The 22504-nt window shown below is 40.1% G+C and overlaps 1 protein-coding gene across 1 annotated transcript in view; it reads left to right on the top strand.

Annotated features, from left to right (window-relative positions):
• Positions 1 to 22504, top strand: part of anks1b (ankyrin repeat and sterile alpha motif domain containing 1B) — a 207286-nt gene that overhangs the window by 93419 nt on the left and 91363 nt on the right. The window contains exons 12-13 of the mRNA XM_087174490.1: positions 7668 to 7824; positions 16966 to 17102. Of these exons, the coding sequence (XP_087030616.1) occupies positions 7668 to 7824; positions 16966 to 17102 (294 nt within the window). The remainder of the gene's footprint in view (positions 1 to 7667; positions 7825 to 16965; positions 17103 to 22504) is intronic.

Raw genomic sequence — 22504 nt, 5'->3', positions numbered from 1 at the left:
TTGCAAATTACAGTGACAGAACCTATAGCCCCATCACAACATGTACTAACCACAAAACAATGCCCATCCAAACAAAGGGCAGATCAGCATGCTGTGCTACTGGTGCATCTGTGTGTGTGTGTGTGCGTGTGTGTGTGTTCAAGGTTGATGTGAAGCCGATGGGAGTAGTAAGCAACCTCTAAAGCAATTCTCTGTATCATGATTGAGATATAAAAAGCTGAGTACCCATAAACGTAATAAATAGGAAGTCGTTTTTAGCACTGTGAGCCACCACTCAATGTACTGCCAGGTACACAAAGAACAAGGGATTCAGCACAAGTGAGTCACTGAGTCCAATTTTATTTCATTATATTATTTTTATTCTTTTTATGGAAACAAGTGAAAAATATAAAAATACATTGTGTAGTATAAATATTGTGTAGCTGCCTGAAAGTTACGCATACAGCATACACTGTAATAAACACTGTGTTCTTGCAACATGAACAGAAATACTTTGATAAATGAAGATATGAAATCTGGATCAAAATGAGTGCTAATCGATCTGCTATTGAGGAAAAAGTAGAAATGTATGATGCTTAAAAAGTTCTCACAAGTTAAACACATGGTAAGAATGCATACCTTGAACTTTTTGAACTAGAATCGGTAACATTTCTCATGGCATAGATGAGGCTTTGTCTTAGAGTGCTCATGTCAGCTCAGCCTGTTGGTCCAAGTATTCATTATGTTTATTAAATACAAAAAGAAATCTTCTGAAGTTGTTAGGCAGTTAAACACAGTAAATGTTCGGTCACACAGCAGTGGCTCTCTGTCAGCAGCCTCTTGCTGTGGCTGGTTGCCGTGTCTGTGGGATTAAGCATGGAGCCAGGGGAAGCCGCAGTTTGAGCTTTGCTCAATACAGCAGCCATCATGGGGAATGTGAAGGGTGTTATTTTCTGAGGAGCGACTGTCGGTGTCCCATGGGTGGCTCAGCTAGCTGATTTTTGTGGGATTAGCCAGCTATGGATTCTGCAAGGCAGTCCCTGCTCTGTCCAGCCTGCACCTTTCTGTCTCACTATCTCTTTTTCTTTCTCTCTCTTCTCCCCTCTCTTTCTCTGTTTCCCAGTTTCACACTTAGCTCCCTCTTTCTCACTTCTCATGTAGATCAACAAACTGCCCTCTCTAGATCTCTAAAGTAGGCTAAATAGGGAGGATTAAATCAACAATTTCCTGGCAAAAAACAGCCAGGCACAAAGCTGTGCACAGCATCCCAAAGACCATGTTGTAACCGTGAGATTGGCCAGATTACACAAATTGGTGCCTGTGCAAAGACAGAGACCTGTGCTCTCTAAAAGTATCTGGCAAACTGCAACAGAGTCAGTGACGCTGCATTGAAGTATTGGGCAAACTGTTGATTTGAGATGGTGAAAATGGTAACAGGGTAAACCTTATTCCTGCTTGACCTTGTTGTTTTGTCATGGTGAGCAGGTTAGCATCCTCAGTTCATAACATCGCTATGCCTAAATATAGCCTCACAGAGGAGTTAGCATGGCTGTAGAGTCTTACTCTTTTTTCACTTTCTGAAGAGCCAAGCTTGCAGTTTCACTTTACTCCCACTCTTAAAGCTAAGCTAGGTTAATTAACACATGCCATGAGATTGATATTAATCTCTTTATCTCGCTCTCAGAATGATTGTGTGTTTTCGTGCATGTTGCCTTGAGTTGAGACGTGGACTCTGATTTTTGTTTTGATTTTTTAATTGCGGCAATCTTTCTTGATTTTCCATCTCCTGTTTTTGGTCAGTATGCCTCTCCACTACTGTCCTCTCATGACTGCACCTCCCTCCATCTCTCCCTTCAATGAGGCCCTCAGAGGGTCCATTGTCCTCTCTGGTGTCCAGCCCTCCCTTTTCTCTCTAATCAAATAGCCTCCATGAGGAAATACCAGCAAATTATAGCCTCTATTCATATCTGATGGCCTATGAACTCTGTGTACAGTGTATGGGGAAGGGGTTGGGTTGTGACTTTTACAGTATAGAGTTAAACAGACACGGACAGAGGAAGAGCGAGTCACAGGATTAAGATAGAAGTTCTTCGGATGTGACCACAGAAATAACATATTTCCTATTTGTGTTATCAGCTCTGCACACACATACACACACACACACACACACACACACACACACAGAGTACTGTATATAACTCTAGCAGATTCAGTTATGTGCACATATTGAGCTCTTACACAGACAAGGAAGCAAGCACATTAGCTCTCACATGAGCCCACATGTTAACTGTATCAGACAGACACATTCAAACACTACACTGCATTATTCCACAGATAAAATCACACGCCGTTACATACAATCCTTCTGTCACGTTTGCAGGCACCGTCGCATGCTCACATACACACTAAAACTTTTAATCTGGCCTCTGCAGTTGGACGGGCGCTGCATACGACCTGCTAATTAGTGGCCAGAGGAGGCCTCTGTTTGTCTGCTCTCTTCCTGTTCAGCTCAGACACAAGTTTCTCTGTGTCCTATCTCTGCCCCAAAAGATAGAGAGGGAAGGAGGGTGAAGGGTAGAGGGAGGGAAATGAATGAAGACTGAGTGTGTTTGTTTGTTGGACGGACTGCACATATCGCACTGTATGAAGCCTTTTTTGCCGCTTTTTAAAGCCTCTTCCAGGGCTGAGGACGAGGAGCGAGGATACCATAAAAAGATCAGGTAGCTAAACCTGTTGTCACATTGCTGGATTAGTTTCATTTCCACACTTGGGCTCCTCCCAGGCTTCGCTGTGGACTTGAGTGTAAGGGATTTTCTTGCAGTGCCTGTCCTGTTGAGATCGAGGGCAAAGAGAGAAATGGGATTGCTCACATTTTCAGCTTGTTGCTCTATTCGAACACGGCTGAATTGGCTATTTTCTTGTCTCCTTCTTGCCGTCTTCTCTATGGAAAATCAAGCATGTTGCTTGTACTTGAGTCCTGTTTCTGTTTGTCTTTCCTATTTTGTGTGTTTGAGGATATCTCTGCTCTAAACTGCCCTGCACTCCCACTTCCTCTACTTCCTTTCCTCAGCGCAAACTCATTTTCCTCTTCCCGCTCTGTCTGTCTGTCTTGTGCTCGTCTCCTTGGGATTCGCTGACACAAACTACAAAGTAAGTGTTGAGTTGGATCCTGGCATCCTTTAGTCTACCTGTGTTTTCTTCTCCCTTCCTTTTTCTCTCTCTGCCTCTGTCTTTATGCCAGGCAATGGTTTTTGTTACGCCTGTCAGCTTTGGCCTCACTCTTTCACTCTTTCTGTTTCTTCCTAAGCTGTTTGGGTGGAAGCTACAGATTTAGAGTAACAGAAATAATGCAAGATGATGTAGAGGTGAAGGAGAGAGATAAGAGGTAGTAGTAGTGATAAAGGGAAGTGGCAAGATGGCAAGAGCACAAGGAACTAGAGTGAGAAATTAATTTACAGTACACGCTACGAGTGATTCCTCATCTCTTGTATCTTTTAAAGATAATTTCAGACACATTTCTGAATCATTTCCTGCTTTTTATCTCTTTTACCCTCACTCTTTTTAACCATAATTTTTTTTCTCCCTGTAGACATTGCAGAGGAATCTCTTTCCTGACTGCATTTTGTCTCTGAGCTTTCCTCATATGTTTTCCTCAGTGCATCTATTAATGAGGCTACTCTACCTGTGGCACTTCAAAACTTCGGAAATTCATTGTTAATTCATGACATCTCTATAATTACTGTAAACAAATGAGAGGGTGGTTGAGTTGATTGGTAGCCTCAATCTCACATTTTTCTTTGATATAATATTTTTACGTTTTATTGCCAATCTGGGCTGCATTTCCCATTATCCTTGTCACTTCCTCTTGCAAAGACAATGGTTCCACTTATCTCTGCTTCCATTTCAATATACTTTCACTTCCAGTAACTGCCTGAACCTGATTTTTTTCTAAAGAACTGCACCCTCTTCCAACTCCGTGCCATGAAGCCATTTCCTGGTAACACACACTGTGAGTAAGCTCGAACAAGAAACCAGGTCTCTCATGAGAAATCAGGTCTTGTAAAACCTTGTTGCTGGCAATCCAGTAGTTGAGATATATCAGTCTGGACTGACCAACCAACTGACCAACATTGCCTACCAATATTGATCTTGTTTATCCACTATAATCCAGGTATCTGGTTTACATCACATTTAAGAAATCATCTTCCTGCAGAAATCCGAGAAACCGTGTTATTTAAGTGCATGTAAACAGTGTGAAATGCAGTGTAGTGACTTGTAGAGACTACCAGCTTTTCCTACGTCTTGCTGTTTTATCACAATTATGCTAAAGTTTCAAAATTAATGTGAAGATGATTCATTGCACATTTAATCTGAGCTGTCAGATGAGTTAATAAATTGCAGCAGAGTTTTTATGACCCTGAAAGCAGAAGTGAACAGCATCTCTTTATGCCTCTATCAGAGAGCTCTCAGCCTTTCCTTCAGGTCTGTGAGTGAAATCTGCAGCTAACCAGGCTGTCACGTCAAATCAGTGTCAGTCGAGGCCAGGCCACCTGCAGAGTGAAGGCAGAAAAGACTGACTGGATCTCCATTAGTTTGTAATGGCAGTCTAATTGAGTGCTGATGGAGATAGAAAGGGTGGGGGTCAGGGGTGGGGGGGTGTTAGTTTGTAGGCCTTTAATAAAGTGTGGTGCAAGTGAGAGGAATCATCAAGAGACTGATTGCTCTATCAGCCAGAATGATTAATCTATTTTGAGTGTTCTCAGTGTGTGATTGATGGCCTGGTGCAGTCTGGGTAATGTAGTAGTGGATGATGACAGCAAGAGTAATGGCTATTGAATGAGTAAAGGGGATTGGAAGAGGGCGAAGGGGGGGAAAGATATAGTCAGACGGTTGAGAAATATATTTGGAGTGGGGTTGAAAGCAGGCATATGTACACCCACAACTCATCGCCATGGTGACAAGTTTACCACTGATCCCATTAGGAAGGGTACAACCAGGGGCAGGTTGCCAAGTGACACTTCAGAAATGATGATAGAGTGTTGTGTTGTGGGAATAGGCAGACATCCAAAGGCTGTGTTGCTGGAAAGAAATGTTTTGTCTCTTTGGCTGAAATGACACTCGCCCCTGTAACCTTTTCCCCTGCTTCACATCACTCACTCTTGTTTTTCATTCTTTCTGGGTACACATCTGCCTCGGAGATAAGAGACCTTTTGGTCCTCAGCTCTCTCTTTGAGCCCTTTGGGACTCAACCTTTTCACCAGTGCTGCAACAAAGTGCAATCTGAAATATCCTCAAATGCCCAGAGAGAAGTCCGTTATATAAAGGTTCCAAAGAAACATTTCATTACATGTTACTCTGAATTAATTGTCTTCAAATAGAGATGCTGCAAGTCCCTTTTGGTGAAAATCATTGACGCATTTCATTTAGTATGCAAATTACAATTTAGGCATTGGCAGACTCTCTTTTCAGAGCGACTTACAATAAGCTACACAAACAAAAACTGAAACAGCATTAATTAAGAAAAGTGAATGAAGAGCACCCTTCCCATTAACAGTCTAATAACATATTATCAAGAATAACAACAAGAGCTTTTTTCCTCGTGTGTGTGTGTGTGTGTGTGTGTGTATTGGGATTTGTAACCTTTACTGTGGTGATAGCTGGAGCTTGGTGGAGGAGTGGTGAGGCCCACCTGTATCATAAAGTGGATAGATGATTAAAGATGATTAATTATTTACTCTTCTAAAGATTACATATTTTCATTTCGCCGTGACAAGACAGTTAAGAGAGACAGAAAGTCAGGGGAAAGAAGGAGATAAGTGGATTGAGGATGCAAGATGGACAACAAAGACGGAGTTGCAGCAGTCAAGCCTGAGATGAGCTTCGACCTGCAACTGTTTAGACTTCCTAATGAGGCTGCTGTGTCTGATCCCTCAGAGTTTATTGGGAGCAAATCTGCAGTATCAGGTGTGACTCCTGTATGAACCGGAAAGGACAGTTGGTTGTTAAGGATCACGCTGAGGTTATTGGTGGATTGGGAGTGCGGAGAGATCCGTGCACCTGTTTCCTCTTCTGAGTTGATAACACATGTAGTCAGCAAAATAAGGCCTGTTGGAGATTAATATGAATGAATAATGACATGTGCCACAACTCGGGCAATATCACTGTAACAGGTAAAGGCAATAGACATTAAACTATTTTAAGTAAACTCAAGCAGCTTTTGCTGTTTTTCTGAGAACCATATCTAAACTAGGAGACACTTGTGAATGAGATCAAAAGAACATTAAATGATAAACAATGAAATGTTTGGCCCATAAAAACTAACCCCTTTAAAGCCAATTCAAAGCTGATTCAGAGAGTCTCTGCTGCTGCTGGCCCCCTGGAGTTGGTCCACTTCTGGCTCTGCGATTGGTCGGGTGCTTGGACCTCAGTGTACCTGCTTGCAGATCTTTTCTTAAGGCAGTCCTCTAATGTTAAACAAAAAGTAGAACTATTTGTCTTAGTTTTGCATAACCTCAATTGTGGATATGTTGGGAATAAAACTCTTGTGTTCCCTGTTTCTCAGCAGCTGTTTTGCTCTTTGGTCTAAAATTCATTCATATCATGTGATGAGACCCTGAAGCGATTGCACTGTCAAATGATAGATTTTAACAGCAGCCACCTCTTTCATCAGTTAGATTGTTAATGAAATTGAAATATAGCCTTTGTATCTCATATTTTTTATGTTGTACATTATAGCACATAACTTTTTTTCTACAAATTGCAGCAATTTCACTACAATCTACTGTTCATTAAAGACACTTGACTAGCAAATCAACATAAGATTCCCTGTGATTTATCCCTAATCCTTACTAGTCTCAACAATTTTAGAGCTGAGATGAATGTTGAGAACTGCTCTTTTTTTCTTATAAGTAAAGCTCCAGCAAAACCTCGGTGATCACGGTGATCACAGAGAACAAAACCCAGAAGTCCTAAAGGGACCGTTAAGAGACACAATAAATTCTCCAGGATTGAAAAGACGAAAGAAAAGTTCAAACTTTTTCAAACCCTTCATTTTCAGTGTTTTCTTTGAACATTGGCCTAAATCTTTCATGACAACTGAACTGTGTGAACGTGTTTGGACTTAAATGATGCTCTTGAGCTGAACTGAGATATTACTGAGCTGATGTGCTTAGTGGTTTTCTTTTAGTTTCCTGTCATGCACCTCAGGCAAACAGGTGAACAAAAGATGGACACCATTGGCCCTGGATAGACACTGTTTGCTACACATTTGAAAGCCCACATCAAAAGCTTTTTTTCAGTTTTTTTTTTTTTTGCTGAATTTTGTTCTGCAGTGCTTCTCTGTTGAAGCTCATGAAATCAAAATAACACTCTGGTATAATATAGTGCATCTGCACTCAGTGAGAGGCCTCTTCACTTTGCTTTCCAAACACTATTAATTATCATAATACATCATGTATGGGTCTTTTTGAAGGGATAATTTGCCAGTATAGCTGCAGTATATAATTAATAATATAGTTACTGTTGTGTTTGTGTTTAGCTAAATGAAGAGTTCCTGCAGGGGTCTTTCAATTTAAATGTGCACATTTATGCTTGGGAAACTAAACTTTGGCCATGAAATCGTGCCCACTGTGTCACTGGATGATCGCCCTCACATTTCTCTTTGTGTTTTCCCTTCTTCTCTCTCCCAGGACTCAAAGCGTTCCGCAGAGATTGTCACATCACCATCTCTGGATGTTTTCCTTCCAGAGGACGAAGACAACCCGTATGAGTCTGTGACCACCGCCGTCACACGCAAACCCTGCTCACTCGATATCAACCTCCGGCTCAACGCCTGTCCCCGCAATGGTAAGGCAAAATATCAAACTCAGCTTTTAGTCAGTGTGTCACCTGTAGTTTCACCTTCTAAAACACAGATGCCATCCTCATCCATCCTTAAAGAGTAACTCTGGGTGTGCTTCATTGCATCTGTAACCACACCCAACAGTCACGGGGGTCCAAGAGTGCACCTTTACATCACTGCTGCATGTGGAGATGTAAAACCACCGGGTTTTGCTTTCATTCACCACCTCACACCTACAGTATTGATTTATTTTGTGTCTCAATCAGCTTTTCTGTCAGACAGATCTCAGTCGATTCAGTAGTCCTTACCTGTTTAACAAAATGATTGCCTCATTTTGGAAAGACATTCTAGTATTTCATGATCTATAGCAAGTATGAACTCAAGTTTACTGCTGTACTCTTCCATGGCTTGGGAATGGATTTATGTTTGTTTTACAGAATTTAAAAGGGTGAAAATATTAACATCAATCTGAAATGATTCAAAACAGATACGTGTGGTACAGAAAATGTACAGTTAGCCAGTTAGTTGACAATGCAAAACTGACCAAAACTAATCAACAAACTTGTGTTTTTTAGCTGTTGTAGTAAACGTACTGTTAGATTGAACTAATGAGCGTTGCTACAGCTCTTTCTCTCTCAACTTTCTGGATTATTTTATTTAGTATTTATTTCTTGTGGGTCTTTACACGCTTTTGGGCTTTTAGGCCTTTAAAATAATTTGACAGAGGAACATATGGTGACTTCCAGTGTGATCATGTTTACTGTGTTCACAAACAAGAGCCTATATGAACATCCCACTGTTTGTGATGATCACAACTTCAGTGTAAGACTTGAACCACCTGGACACCAAGCCAAGTGTATTCTGTATTCAACATAAACACAAGTTCCATTGTACTAAATACGTGTGGAAAATGTGGGTGAGAGTGAGAGCAACATTATTTGAAATACATACATTGTTGAATTTATGTGTGTAGCATTATTTGGACTATTGATTTCTTTAAGGAAAGTAAGGGAAGGGTGATTTTAATTTTGCATATGTTGGGGCAACTGACAACCTAGTAGTTAAGGTGCATACCATTTAACCAGTAGCTGGTTACTGATTAGTTTTGTACTGGACAGGTAGGGTGGGTTTATCAGAGCTTTTATTTGCTAACAACAGCTACCTGACGCCAAGAGCAGTGAGACTGAACCATAACAATAAAACCAAACAATGTGCTAAAAGACACTAAAACTCTCCATGCAGTTGAGGGGAAACACAGTGTAGGGTAATAATCAGCTGTGAGTTCATCACTGTGAGTGACACCTTTCACATACACGTTCTGTTATTTGACAATATGGCGTAATGTCATCCAGACAGATGACTGTCAAATATTTCAATTTCCACCTTCCTGGTGTATAAACCCTGTGTAAGTAGGGATTCTTGACTAAAGTTACTATTCAGCACTTTATTCCTGATTCAGTTACTTTTCACTGCCATCCACACTGTCTTCAAATCTGTTTTCAGCGTTGGATTCAGTGTGAGCTAATCCTCCAGCCTCAGACCTTTGAGTCGATTCTGTTTGCTCATCACTTGTTTGGTCTGCAGCGTTATACTTCGACTCCCACGACAACAAACACCCACAATGTGTTCTTCCCTTTCACTCAGCTCCCATAGCGATGCTACACACTGAAGGTTGTCACGGCAACTGCATCACCAGCTGGTGAGTCACCTGTATGTTGCCATGGGAACTGCCTTGCCAGTGGCACCCCCCCTCCTTCCCAATCAAACCCTCCCCCCCTAACAGGAGCGGTGTGAGGCTACTGTAGAGGCTTGTTTTATGTGTGCTCAAGCGTGTCTCGTCCCACGTTTGGCTGTTACATCTCCTCTGTGATTGGCTGTAGGATAAAGGAGAGCTGAACTGTCAATATACAGTAGACTGTGTGTATGTGTGTGTGTGTGTGTGTGTGTGTGTGTGTGTGTTTGTGTGTGTGTGTGAGAGAGTGAGTGAGAACTGGGAGGTTAGTTGCTCTATGTCAAAGTGTCTTTTGGTAGAAAATTGCTCCACTGACGTAAGTGATCAATGTGGGTGTTGTGTTTGTTCTCAGATCTCTGAGCGCTGTTACCTGGCCAAATGACAGAGAGACGTAGAGAGAGAATGGAAATTAAACTGAGTGAGACATAAACAGATAATGAGGGAGCAAAAGAGGCAAGAAAAAAAAAAGCCAAAATCAGAGAAGAGAGAAGTGAGGAGGAACTCCATAGATTTCCATGTGATAGGTAAAAATGACTAGAAATGCATTATGCCTTACGGGCTCCAGATACTGTCATGTTGCAGAGAGACAGACATTAACGAAAGGTGAGAGAGAGTCTGATGGAGAGAGGGTAGATTAAACATTCAGTCGATGAAGTTGGAGGGTCGTCTCAGGCTAAGCTATTTACATGAGTGTGAATCTCTGACGCAGAAGGAGGGAAAATCCTGGATTCCTGCTTAAAGTCCAGTCACATTTCAGGCTAATTGGACATGGATGTGAGTCAGTCTCTCTTTATCTGGCTCTGAGAGGAAGGCAATGATGATGAAGAAACATGGAGAAAGAGGGGTTCAGATGAGAGAAAAGAGGAAAGGGAAGAGCAGAGAGAGACTTGGTGCATTACACTACAAAAAATGATCCTTCTCGATAAGTCATCTGGTCTGCTAATGATTCTAAAAATCCTTCTTGTGGTTAATGGTTATATTGTGCAAATAGAATAAGATAATTACATGTTTTTTTTTACAAATGAACTAGTTTTAATAGTATGTTTTATAACCTGGATCAGATGTTGCTAGGTTGAGTCGAAACTTAAATTAGTCTTGATGTTGCAACAACATTTTACAGTTCTGTAGTCAGAGGACATATTGGGAAAAATAAAAATATACCAAAAAAATAAAAAGTATATAATGGCACAAAACTGAGGTTAGCACACATCATACATTTCATAATCCCTCTGTGTCAAGAACATATCAAGTAGAAACAAAGGTTTAAAACGAATATCAATGACTCTGAGTTTACGCAAAGTAATAGTAAGTGAACAGGCTTCTCTCTCTAGTTGCACCAGCAGGAGAGCTGCTACTGCTCTCAGCACTAGCTTCCCTGCCATCGGAAGCAGGGCTGCTAGCATCTTCACCACTGTGTTTAAAAAAAAAAAAAACATACAAACAAATTTTGGCCTGACATTGAGACGTTCAGGGTCGACGTCTGTCAATCTTTGGTTTTAGAGGGATTTATAACACTTGCTGGAAAGCTTTCATTGCACTTAACATAACAAACTGTCAACCTCTCTCCTCTGCTCTGCTGTGTGTGGAGGGGCTATGACACACACGGTGAAACAGAAGAGGAGGAGAGAAACGTGACTGTAAGTGACAGCAAATGCAGTAGAGACTCACACTGAGCTGAAATGAAACAAGTGAACACAAATTAGGTAAATAACACAAATTATTTATTTATTTTTATTTTTTTTAACTTTTTGTTTTTTGATAATAACACCATACAGCTGCCTTGTGTTAGGATTTAAGACAATGATTAAAGATAGCTATACCTGAGAAGATGTGTATGTATAGGGTTGTTTGGCCATGGTTGAGCTATGCACTCTGAATGCAACTCTAGCTTTACTTTTACTCTTTTCCTTTTGCCTTCCCACAACTGTTGGTCTGAGATTTGCCGCAACTTGTTAGAGGCATCACTTTTGTTGCTGCTGTTTTCATGGAAGATCACATGGGAATGTTATGCACGATATCCCATTGCACCACATGTCCTTGTGTGCAAAATCGTACGACTCAATGAGTCCGAAGGCATTTTTGTCATTTTGTACATTAGCTCAGGATTATCCTTGTTGTAGAAGATGGATTCCTTTCTGATGGAGTTTAATTTATTTCAAATGAGGTAATCCATTTCTTCCAACACTTTGTTGCAGATATATTTAGTGGTCATTTGTCATATTCAGTTTAAACTTAACCTTTTCTCTCCATTGCTCAGTATTTGTTTGCTGCTTTAACTGGGGGATATTTCAGTTTTTTTGCTATTAAAAGCAAAATCCTCAATAAATAACTCTGAGGTGTGCCCTGGAAAATGATCAGCTGTTGTAATCAGTTTTACCACAGTAGGTTAGAACCACAGGATTGTGGTGCTGACAGCCAGATTGCAGCAACACAGAAACATTACAGGTGAGGTGTGATCCTGGAGATGGGGAGACAGGGAGCGAAGCCTCATGGCCTCCAGTCACGTATGGAGCAGACAGAGCGAAGACCATTGCCAAGTGGTTAGAGTTGAAGTGCTTCTTTTCTGCTATCAGACGGACTCCTCCCGAGATAAACACACACTTGTCTTCAGCTGGTAAACAAGCCACTGCTGACGTGTGCAACATGAAAGTGCACATCTGTGTGTCTCTGCGTGTGTGTTTGCATGTGTGTGTCCTCTATAACATTTCAGAAGTCCTTTATATTTTCCCTCAAATATCAGTGACCATTCTTTTTCAAAGTTACTTACTGGACGTTGGTTTGTTTTCTATTTTTCTTTTGACTGTAGGTTTGCAATGTGAAGGAATTTGTAATTCTTAATACTGCATCACGACCACAATCCATCCTCAGGTCTCTCTAGTGGATAAAGTAGTGATGTTGCCATGTTTCGCCCCATTTATCCCACTTAGGTTGGTGCTGGAGGCTGAGAGTGGCTAATGGCAGCAAGTAGTAACTCTAGGGCTTTGCCATTAAAAGGGTCGAGGCCCACTGACTTGTTGTAAGAGAGGCAATGGAGTGTCTTTCTCTTTGACAGCCAGAGGAAATCAGTGTTGAACGGTTTGCACATGCTCACTCTCGCGCAAGTTTAGTTTGGTTTGTTAGCTTTCAAGATGCTTGTACACTTTTAGTTTGTTTCAGCTTTGTTTTATTTTCATTGTCTAGATTCTGGTGTTATTATATATTTTTCTCTTTTATTAACAAAACCCATGAACAAAACAAAATCTCACCACTTTGCAGCCATCTTGGAAATGCCCCTGTGCCGTTATTTTGGGCTAACAAGACCAGGTCCTTATCTAAATGAATGGGGAAAGAATCATAACTGCGCTTCAATCGTCACCGGGAAATAAATATTACATTTTGCAGATGCTTTTATCCAAAGAGACTTACAAGTAACGACGCTTAAGCTATAGTGCAGTAGGAGACCTTGGTGTAAGTACTAAGTGCTTCATGTGTGCATGGAGATCAGGTAACGAAGTGCACCGACAGTGCATAGTAAGTGCTAGCTAGGCATGTATACAATCACCATTCAAGTCTAGAAAACTTTCCCCCAAAATACAGTTACACCAAAATACAAAATACACCAAGGCAGACAATTGGCTTATTTGGGGGGGGGGGGGGGGCATGTATAATACAACAGCTGTCTGTCTCTTATAATGTCCCTGCTCTGTCTCTGGCACTCCGCCAAAGCCCATTTGTTTCTGCTGAACATGTAAATCTGTAAAAAAAAAACAGGTAAACTTTACCTTGTACCAGAACAATTTTTTTAACTTTCAAAATCTGTTAGATTTTTTTTTACATTTGCTCAGTATTTGATCAAATTTGAGAGATCCTGTCAAGAGCTCAGCTGTAATTTGCCATTCTGACATAGAAGAGAACACGTGAGAGGAGCTAGAAACACATAAACACATAGATACAGTACACATATGAAATGCTACTTGTCAGTTTGGCACAGAGGCAGAACTGACAGACTGAAAAAACACGCCTGAAATCGACAGTTTTTGTCTTGTTAGGCAGGTAGGAAGAGGACTGCTGATTTGAACACTTGCTCCCACCAAGCATTCACTTTAACACACTCCTCCTGTACACACTGCTGCATGCCTACAGTAACAAGCTGTGAAGCTGGCCTTGGGTGTACACAGATAGGTTTGTGAGAACCCAGGCTCTGTCATGCTTTGCATCAACACACTCATACTGTACTATATATGATTGGAATGCAAAGACAATCTGAATCATTTTAAACCTGTTAAAGTATTTCACATTTTCCCAGAGGTTATTTATCACTGTCTCACACACACATACATGAACCTGAGCACATGGACGTAAACAGGTGTAATACCCTGCAGCTATCACATTTATATGATCCTGCATGTGTTATGTATATGCACCTAAATATGCGCACTCAAACACACACGCAAGCACATATTCCCTTTGGCAATGAGAACTGGTAGTGTTTCCCAGGAGTGAGCCGAAGGCAGATCTGAAGAGAGCACAGCCACAAGCGCACACACACATCTCACATCCATCATCAAAGCCTCAGTGTTGACAGGCTTATTTACTCAATAGGACAAAACCTCAATCTCTATCTATATATATCCCTCTGTTGCATCCTTCCTTTCTTCTCTCTTTCTCTCAATTTTCCAGTTTTTATTTTATCTGTTTACACCCACATTTAATCATTGATTCAGCTCCAGGCAGCTTCTTTATGATGTGTGTTTATTTGTGTGTGTCTGTCTGCAGCTGTGTGCACTTGCACAACCTTAAGTATAGTCTAGTGAGGACCTCTCTGTATTTGCACATGCATGCACACATTTGAGGAAACACACACACACATGCGTTGACAGATGTGAGAGCATGCTATGAAGCTGTGTCACTTTCCCTGAAGGAAAAATGTGTGTGTGAGATTATGTGTCTCCACATCTGCAGCCAGACTGTTGAAATTCAAAATAAATATATGATGGAAGATGGAAATTCTGAAGCAGGTGCAGGTGTTTTCAGTTTTACTGCAGCTTTGTGATGGTGTAACAATGGCACAAAGTGAAGTAGGAATCTCCTTCAAAATGAAATACAAGGTTGATTTATTCAAACTCAAATTTAATGAAGTGTTTTGGGGTTGGGTTTTATTATGTTTATTATGTTAAATTATGTTTATAGACTGTTTGCTGTGTCTTTAAATGTGACAACCACCTGGGCGAACCTTGGTCCTTTCTCTCTTACTCTCTCTCGCAAGTATATTTTTACTGCAAGTGTTTTCTCAAGGTTACGATTGTACCTCCAATAACTCCTATTGCTTCCTAATACAAAGAGGAAGTACCTTTGATGCTGCTGTTTTTCTGAATTCGTTTGTATTTCTATTTTATTAATTTTATCAGAAGTGATTCAGAATTATATTTTACAAAGTCCTTGCACAAGTCTAACAAATGTCTGAAAATGAACTGTGATTAAAATGCTATTTGACTGACCTTTTTGTAATCGGCTTCAGAGCAAGTTGTCTAAATAGAGAGAGAACAAAGCAATTTGAATCTTGTTTTGTTCTGTTTTGTTTTTTCTTTTTGTTTGGAAAGAGACGAGGCTATGGAGTTTCAGATGTAATGATCCTCCAGCAACAAAAAAGTAGATGATCAAAAAAGTCATTAAAAGAGTTGGAAGAGGTGTCATGTCAGCTAAGCATGGATAGAGTGAGTAGTACATTTACTTGAAATTGAATGCCAATGAATTTAATCATGTCAAATCTACTATCCAGGGCCCAGTCTACCATTGAGGTCACTGACATCATGTCCTCTGTACCCCAGTAATTCTATTTCTAAAAGCCTGTTTTTATAATGGGGTTGTCAGAGAGTGAGTGAGAGCATGTCCTTATCCATTACTGAGAGGAACTGTGTCATAATCAGAATCAAAAAGAGTGAGTTTAATCAAACAAAACGTTTAGACAATCGTGCACAGATGTGTTCACTCTCAGCAAATACTGGAAACACAAAACTGAAAAAGGAAGACGCAATAATCTTTCTCCCCACTCTGACCAGAAGGTAATATATTGATCAATGATACTGTATCTTAAAGACACAATCCCTCCAAATCAAACACATGACTCTGCTATTACTGATGTCATTGTGTGTATGCTTGTGTGTACGTGTGTGTGTGTACGTGCGTGTGTCCATCCTGGCTGGGTCTCACATAATTGGATGATATTCTGGCGTCTGATAGGATCTATGTAGGCAGGTGGCAGCTGACAGAAAGCTACTGGTGTGCGTGTGTTTCTGTGTGTGTGCGTGTCAGCACCTCTGACAACAATATTGTGGGAAAGGTGTTTGTGTCTCCCTCAGCTGATTAAGACAGATGCTTTCTCCCTCTGAAATTTAATTTGGGCTACTTCAGCACTTCCTACTCCTTTCCTCCCTTCTTCTTCTGTTTTTTTTTTTCATCCCTGTGTTAAATGATCATACGCTGGGGAAATTAGCTCCGACACTCGGATCTGCACTCAGCTACACACACTTGTGTGTGTCTGTGTCTGAAAAACTCGCAAACATCAAACTGCACTGGGCAGTCGTCACATTTCCCTGCTGCGGTTGTTGACGAGGCTTGTCAGTTTACAAAATACACTCACCTCTCTCTTATGCTTTCACATCTCTTTGATTTCATATGCACTATTAGGTGGAAATATTCTGTGCGACACATTAGGTGTTGAGCTGAACCTTCTTTTTCATGTCTCACTTTACTCAAAATTGCACTAAGAAGTAATTTTTATGCTAATATAGCATAAAAGTTAGTTGGATGATGCAGCTCCATAGTAGCCCTAAATCTTCATAACTAATGTGACTGAGGAAAGTTTTGATAAAGTTTCAAAGATAATTAGGGTGACTACAAAGAGCAGTGGCTTCAAAACTCAGATTATGCTGCACAAGCTCTTTTGAGTAATATTGCATCCACTTTGTGTGGTGTTTTTTTTTTTTCTTGGGGGGGGGGGGACTAAAAATAACTGCTCTCCAGCTACTTCAATTGTTTTGAAGAAGACTGAAATGTTGTAGTTGTAGGTAAATCAGTGTAGATGATACTGATCTACAAACTGTTTTAAAAACCTAAAAAGAACTGAGGTTGTTTGCAGAATCTTGTGAGCATTGTTTAATTGACTACTGTTGATAACTGTTAGGTTTTACAAGCAATGAAGGCCTGTGACATCACCAACCTAACTCATGTACCTGAGCAATCACCTGGCACCCCTGGTATTTGTCAGCTCTGTCTGCTCCAGTGATGCTTTGAAATTAAAACTCAAAGCTTGAGGAAACTGCTACCGTGCCTCTGCACATCTGCTGGAGTAACTTCATTCTTGTGACAAAACGAAATACTGTAAGGAAGAAACCAACTTACCTTTTCTCTCTCTACCTGTCTCTCTCCCTACAAGGTCACTTGTCCCATGTAACGGCGAGTGAGGGGGAGCACAGTAACCATGGCAACTGCTCAACGGGCCCCACTCCAGACTGTTCACCCCCCTCCCCCGACACGGCCCTGAAGAACATTGAGAGAGTCATCCGCCCACAGGTGAGTGAACACAGATCACACACTAATGAATGTGTTGCAGAGGCACCTGATGCATTATTGCACATCACAGTATCCACCCACAAGTAGCTTAAACACCTGCACCCACCCACTCACCCACCCACACGCACGCACGCACGCATGCACACACACACAACATCTCTCTGTTTCTCTCCCTATGATTGTTTCTCTCAGTTTCATCTCATCTACTCTCCTCTCTTTCTCTGTTTCTGTTCCTTTGTCAGTCACTCTTAAAGTGGATTGGAGTTTGAAGTATCTGAGTTTCCCATTATGTTTGTGAATCTAAACATTGTATGCTGGTTACAGAAGTTCATCTAAGTGTGTGTGAGTGTTTTTTTTCTTCAAAGTGCAAAGGATATTTTTGTATAATGAAATGTTAAGATTTGTATCAAGGCTGTATCATGCACAGTTCACCGCAGTCTCTTGCAACCACACATGCAAACCTCTGCAATTGCATAATTATAGCTTTGAAATATTACGTTCTGCAGTCGCCCCAACTGCATGCTTGTTAAAGATTGGGTTTGTGGTCTGTGTTCCCTCCAAGCCCATCACTTCCTCATCCATCCCTTCCAAAAACACACCAGCAGCTCTAAAGGAATGAGAAAACAAGTAGAATAAAACACCACGAGCTATACAGCGGTGACATGCAGCCACTGTGAAAGGTCTAAAAAAAGAGACATTACATGTAATTTTTCTCACTTTTGACAATTTTCAACAATGTGGTCGCTTTAAATTTGTCCACCGTGGTTAAAGTGTCTTAGAGCAAGTGCAACTCTTGAAAACACGAGAGCATGAATATGTTCACATTAATTCCCGCAGACACTGCACAGACAGAAATGCTGCATGGTGCAGAGATCATGCTGAGCCCTGACACGAGGAGTCGTTGCAGTGTAGCATATTCTTGACAAATTACAGCAGTTACATGAACTTTTTCAAAAGTAAAAAGTGCTTTTTGTCAATAATTAAGTCAAATATTTCCTTTAATACAGACTGGTTAGCTTAACTCTTGACTACCAGTTTTTGTATTGCAATGGACTAAAGTAAACCCCCCCCCTGTATTACTGCACAATACACTGCAGTAAGAGCCTGGAAATAGGTGTAGTGTATTTGGCAAGGAGAGACTGTAATGTTATTACAGTAATGTGATTGATTCAAAATCAGAAAAACTCAGAATCTTAATTCTTACTTGAATCAATGTTTTCCTCCAACCTAACTGCCATCTGAATTGCTCCATTTTTATCACAAGTCACATAGGAATTGGACATCACCTAAACCGTTTAATCGATCGTTTGATTGTTAAAGTGAAGGTCTGACATGTGGAGGATAAAGTGTCTAAGGTGATCCAGAGGGAGAAGCCAAATCCAGCAGACTGTTAAAATTCAGTGTCCAGGCAGCCTGAAGCTGAGGTGGGTTCATCATCTACTGCTGATACAGATATGACTCATGCATATTTGTGTGGAAGCTAATAAAAATACTGCATTAGGATTATTTCAGGGACAGAATCTCCTGGGCAACCAGTGTAGTGTTAAAGAAATATGCAATAAAGATGTAGCACTATAATCATGTCAGAAGTGCACAACATTCCTTTTATTCTAAGCTGCTGTACGCACCTGAAATACAGTGTCTGTCTTACCCCTGTAACAACAACAGAAAAGATTGATAATGTTTCACTGATCATGGATAACTTCATATCAACATTCAGAAATGTAAATGCAGCAACAAATCAAACTCATTTGTGACTTGAGATTAATTTAGTCGTCTCACTTCTGTCACTGAGAAGATGGTATCATGTGCATCGGCACAGCGCGAACGTTTCGCACCTTGATAATTAAAGGCAGTTGTTTTTTCAGTCAGCAGCTGATGTGTGACATAACACACACTGAAAAATATCCATCTCAGCTGCTTGTTTAGTGTAGTGATGAATAATAAAATATTAGTTTTCTGAAGCACTGAAGGAGTCAGATAGGTTACCCTATAAATTATATATTTTTTTATTTTTGAAACATCTTTTCAAAAATAACATTTCTTGAAATATATTGAAAGTTTTCTGGTACAGTATGTAAATCATCCACATGAGACTCTCCAACTACAATAAACGATACAACAAAGCAACAAAACAATACATTTGTTTAATAAATATAAGAATAAATAAATTATTTCATAGATATTTATAGTTGACTTCATAATTATACAAAATATCTAAATATTGTCTTGAATCAAATGTCTTCCAAGATGAAGACACCTGTTTCCTGTTGTAAATGAAATAAGAGTTAGAGACAAAATGGCCTCCAAAGATGGATAGCTTCTTTAAAGCCACACAGCTTCACCTTTGACTTTCAAATGTCCTTTACCAATTGAACATCTTCTCTTCCCCCTTGATTCCTTACTTCACCTCCTAGCCCATCATTCTCCCTTGTCATGTTCCTATCTTTGGCATGTTAACTAATGTGTGTAGAGGGATCACATGTGGTGCCCAGCGGGCCTCCGCTCAGCTTGAAGCACACATAATCAAGGAGCATCAGAGTTAAATTTTATATCGCCTAATTAATTCTCTAGATTTCATTTCAGTTCATTTTATTGCTCCCGCTGGCTGTTTCATCAGTGCACACTGTATGAAGAACACTCAGACTAACATGCCCACAAACACATACATAACTGTTGGAGTTTAGGGTGTGAATAAGGGTCTGGTATAGAGCCATAGTCCTTCCTGTTAAAATATTAATGTGGTGCTTTCAGGCGTTTCAGCAAAAGTAGGGATTCAATGTCACTGTTGTTTGTAAACACAATGATACTGTGTAAAGATGATTTGATCAGATGATTTGCTGCTATCTTGCAAACGGTTACATAATTCTATGCTAGCAATAAAATGTACTCACATAGGTCTCTGTGGACAAAACTGAGTAATCCATGTTTGGAGACTTTCATATTAAAATTTCAAGGAACTACTGTTATACATACATTTCACAAACTGTTGAATTAATTACTCTCTCTGTTCGGCTTTACTGGCTTATCCGCTACTATTACATTTCACAAAGTAACAGTAAATAACATGACTTAATTGGACATGGTGTCTGTAGTTAATGCTGAAATCCTCATTACTCTCTTTTTTTTCTGTTGTCCCTTTGAAAGTCTGTGTTTTGTCTTTTCATCAGTTATTTCAATATAGACTGAATAAACCATCATGCTGCCAGACAGCCAGGTGAACTAGTGCTCACAGGCACTTTGTTAGGATTTCATTGACTCAATATGATGAACCTGAGTTGAAGTTTTGTACAATCATAGTGGCGTGGCTCTAAGGATGGCAGTGTAGGTCTGTCTAAAGAGGTCAAAACTCCTGTGAGTATACAGAAGAACTTTATTATTAGACTGATGTGTTTTGACTTGTGGCCTTGATCAGGGTCATCATAGGTCTGTCTGCCAGTTTTGAGTGAAATAGCTCAACAAGTTTTGGATGAATTACCACGACATTTGGTACAGGCCTTTGTGTCCCCTGCAGGACTGTAACTCTTCCTCTTGCACCATCATCCCGTCCAGTACTTTCCTTTCTGACCAAACACCTGTAAAACTAACATTCCCAAAAGCGTGGCATGCCAACATGCTAGTCTAAGATAGTGAACAGGGAAAACATTATATTTGCTTAACATCAGCATATTAGCATTGTCATTACGAGCATGTTGGCAGGTTGCTGACATTAGCATGTTGCTGCCTGGCATTTAACTCAAAGCACTGCTGTGCAGCCCCACAGAGCTTCTTTACTACATATTATGAATATCCAGATTGTTAACACTGATAGTTATTCTGGCATTACTTTTGCTAATATTAGAAACTGAATAGTATAAATGTGAATTCTCAAAATGTTTAAAAAATGAATCAATTAAGTCTTTTTTTTTTTAAAGTTATTTCATGTGCTTTAGTTTAACTTTTTCCATTGCAAATCAAGCTGAATTTTTGAATTGAATGACCCAGTAAAACTGCACTGGAAAGAAGTCGAGTTTATCTCACCCCACTGGTGTATTTCTTACCGAATAGGCAAAGTAACAAATGGAGACTATTGTGAAACTCAATCACTTGCTACCATGGATATTTTTTACAGAGTATAACCCTCCCTTCCCCTGTGACAAGGCTGTTGCTGTAAATAAAATGTGTTTGGAGTAATTTTGCTCTTTAAATCAGGGTTTAAAAGAAATTATTCTGCTCATGTGCTCCTAATGCTGCTGCAGTATTTACCATAAACTAGTTTCTGATGATAAAAAACACATGCAATCACGTGTAAAAGCGTTAAGAGATCACACAGGCTGTGTTGACTGAAATCCATGGGCTTAATGTTTGGGTCGTTTTTATTTCTTTATCCTTTGCTTCTTGTGCAAACTGTCAGCTGAGCATGTTAGATCTCCACAAGCTCTTGATCACTCGCATGAGCAAATGGGATGTGAAAGAGTAATCAGTCGTAAAGATGTAGAGAGAGGGAAAGCAAGAAGGACAGAGATACCCACACTACATCACGAGGTTATCAGTCTTATATCCACTGGCTCAGTGTCCTACTTTGGTGTGTGTGTGTGTGTGCGTGTGAGAGAGAGAGAGAGAATCTGTGTATCTTAACAATAAAGTTTTATAGCCATTAGTTGCTTATGAGAGATTCCTGTTCACAGCAAACACATGATAGAACTCGTGTTTGTTCCCACAAAGGCTAAAGCTGATATCTCAGACAATCACATGGTCACATAAGACAAAATAAAACACACACACATCTTCATACCATCTTGCTCCTTTTCTATCTTTGAGTGGACCAGTTTGTGTTTCACATCTAAAAGGATGAGGAGTCCTGGCTTATTCTAAATGCTGTTTGACGGTTAAGGCAGTGTTTGGATCTACATTAGCACTGTATCAAAAAGCAGCCTCTTCATTCATTGCATTGGCATGGTCCCTCTTTGTGCCTCATATATTATCAATACATTTGAGTCACAGAGCTAAGCATCTGTTTTTCTGAAAGCACTTGAAGCTCTTTCCAGAACACCCAACAACTATTCTAACCATCTGGATAAAACAAAATATTTTGTTTGGTGTACATTAAAAAAGGTTTTTGACCTGTTTCCCAAGCAGCTCAATTCCTACAGGTGTAAAAGAGTGTAGCTGTAAATGAGACATGTCCTTCCTCGTTTTGTGCAACGCAAACCAAAATTGAAAACTTTTCAAGTTATATTTGTATGTGCTTATTTTCCATTTGTCTGTATTTTCATACACAATAATATGTTTTTATTTTTCCTGTGTTATACAAAATGGATGAGCCAGTGTGTCATTTCTGGATACCCAGTTTTAAAGATTGTCAAGGATTAATCTCCATAAAATAGATGATTAGCTTTATGACTTGAGTGTAATGATGACAC

Source organism: Seriola lalandi, unplaced genomic scaffold (assembly GCF_002814215.2).
Source record: "Seriola lalandi dorsalis isolate HSWRI2012SDOR001 ecotype SW California unplaced genomic scaffold, Sedor1 jcf7180002054357, whole genome shotgun sequence".
Lineage (NCBI taxonomy): Eukaryota > Metazoa > Chordata > Actinopteri > Carangiformes > Carangidae > Seriola > Seriola lalandi.
The sequence above is the reverse complement of the archived record's forward strand: the minus strand, read 5'-3'. Positions and strand labels throughout refer to the sequence as shown.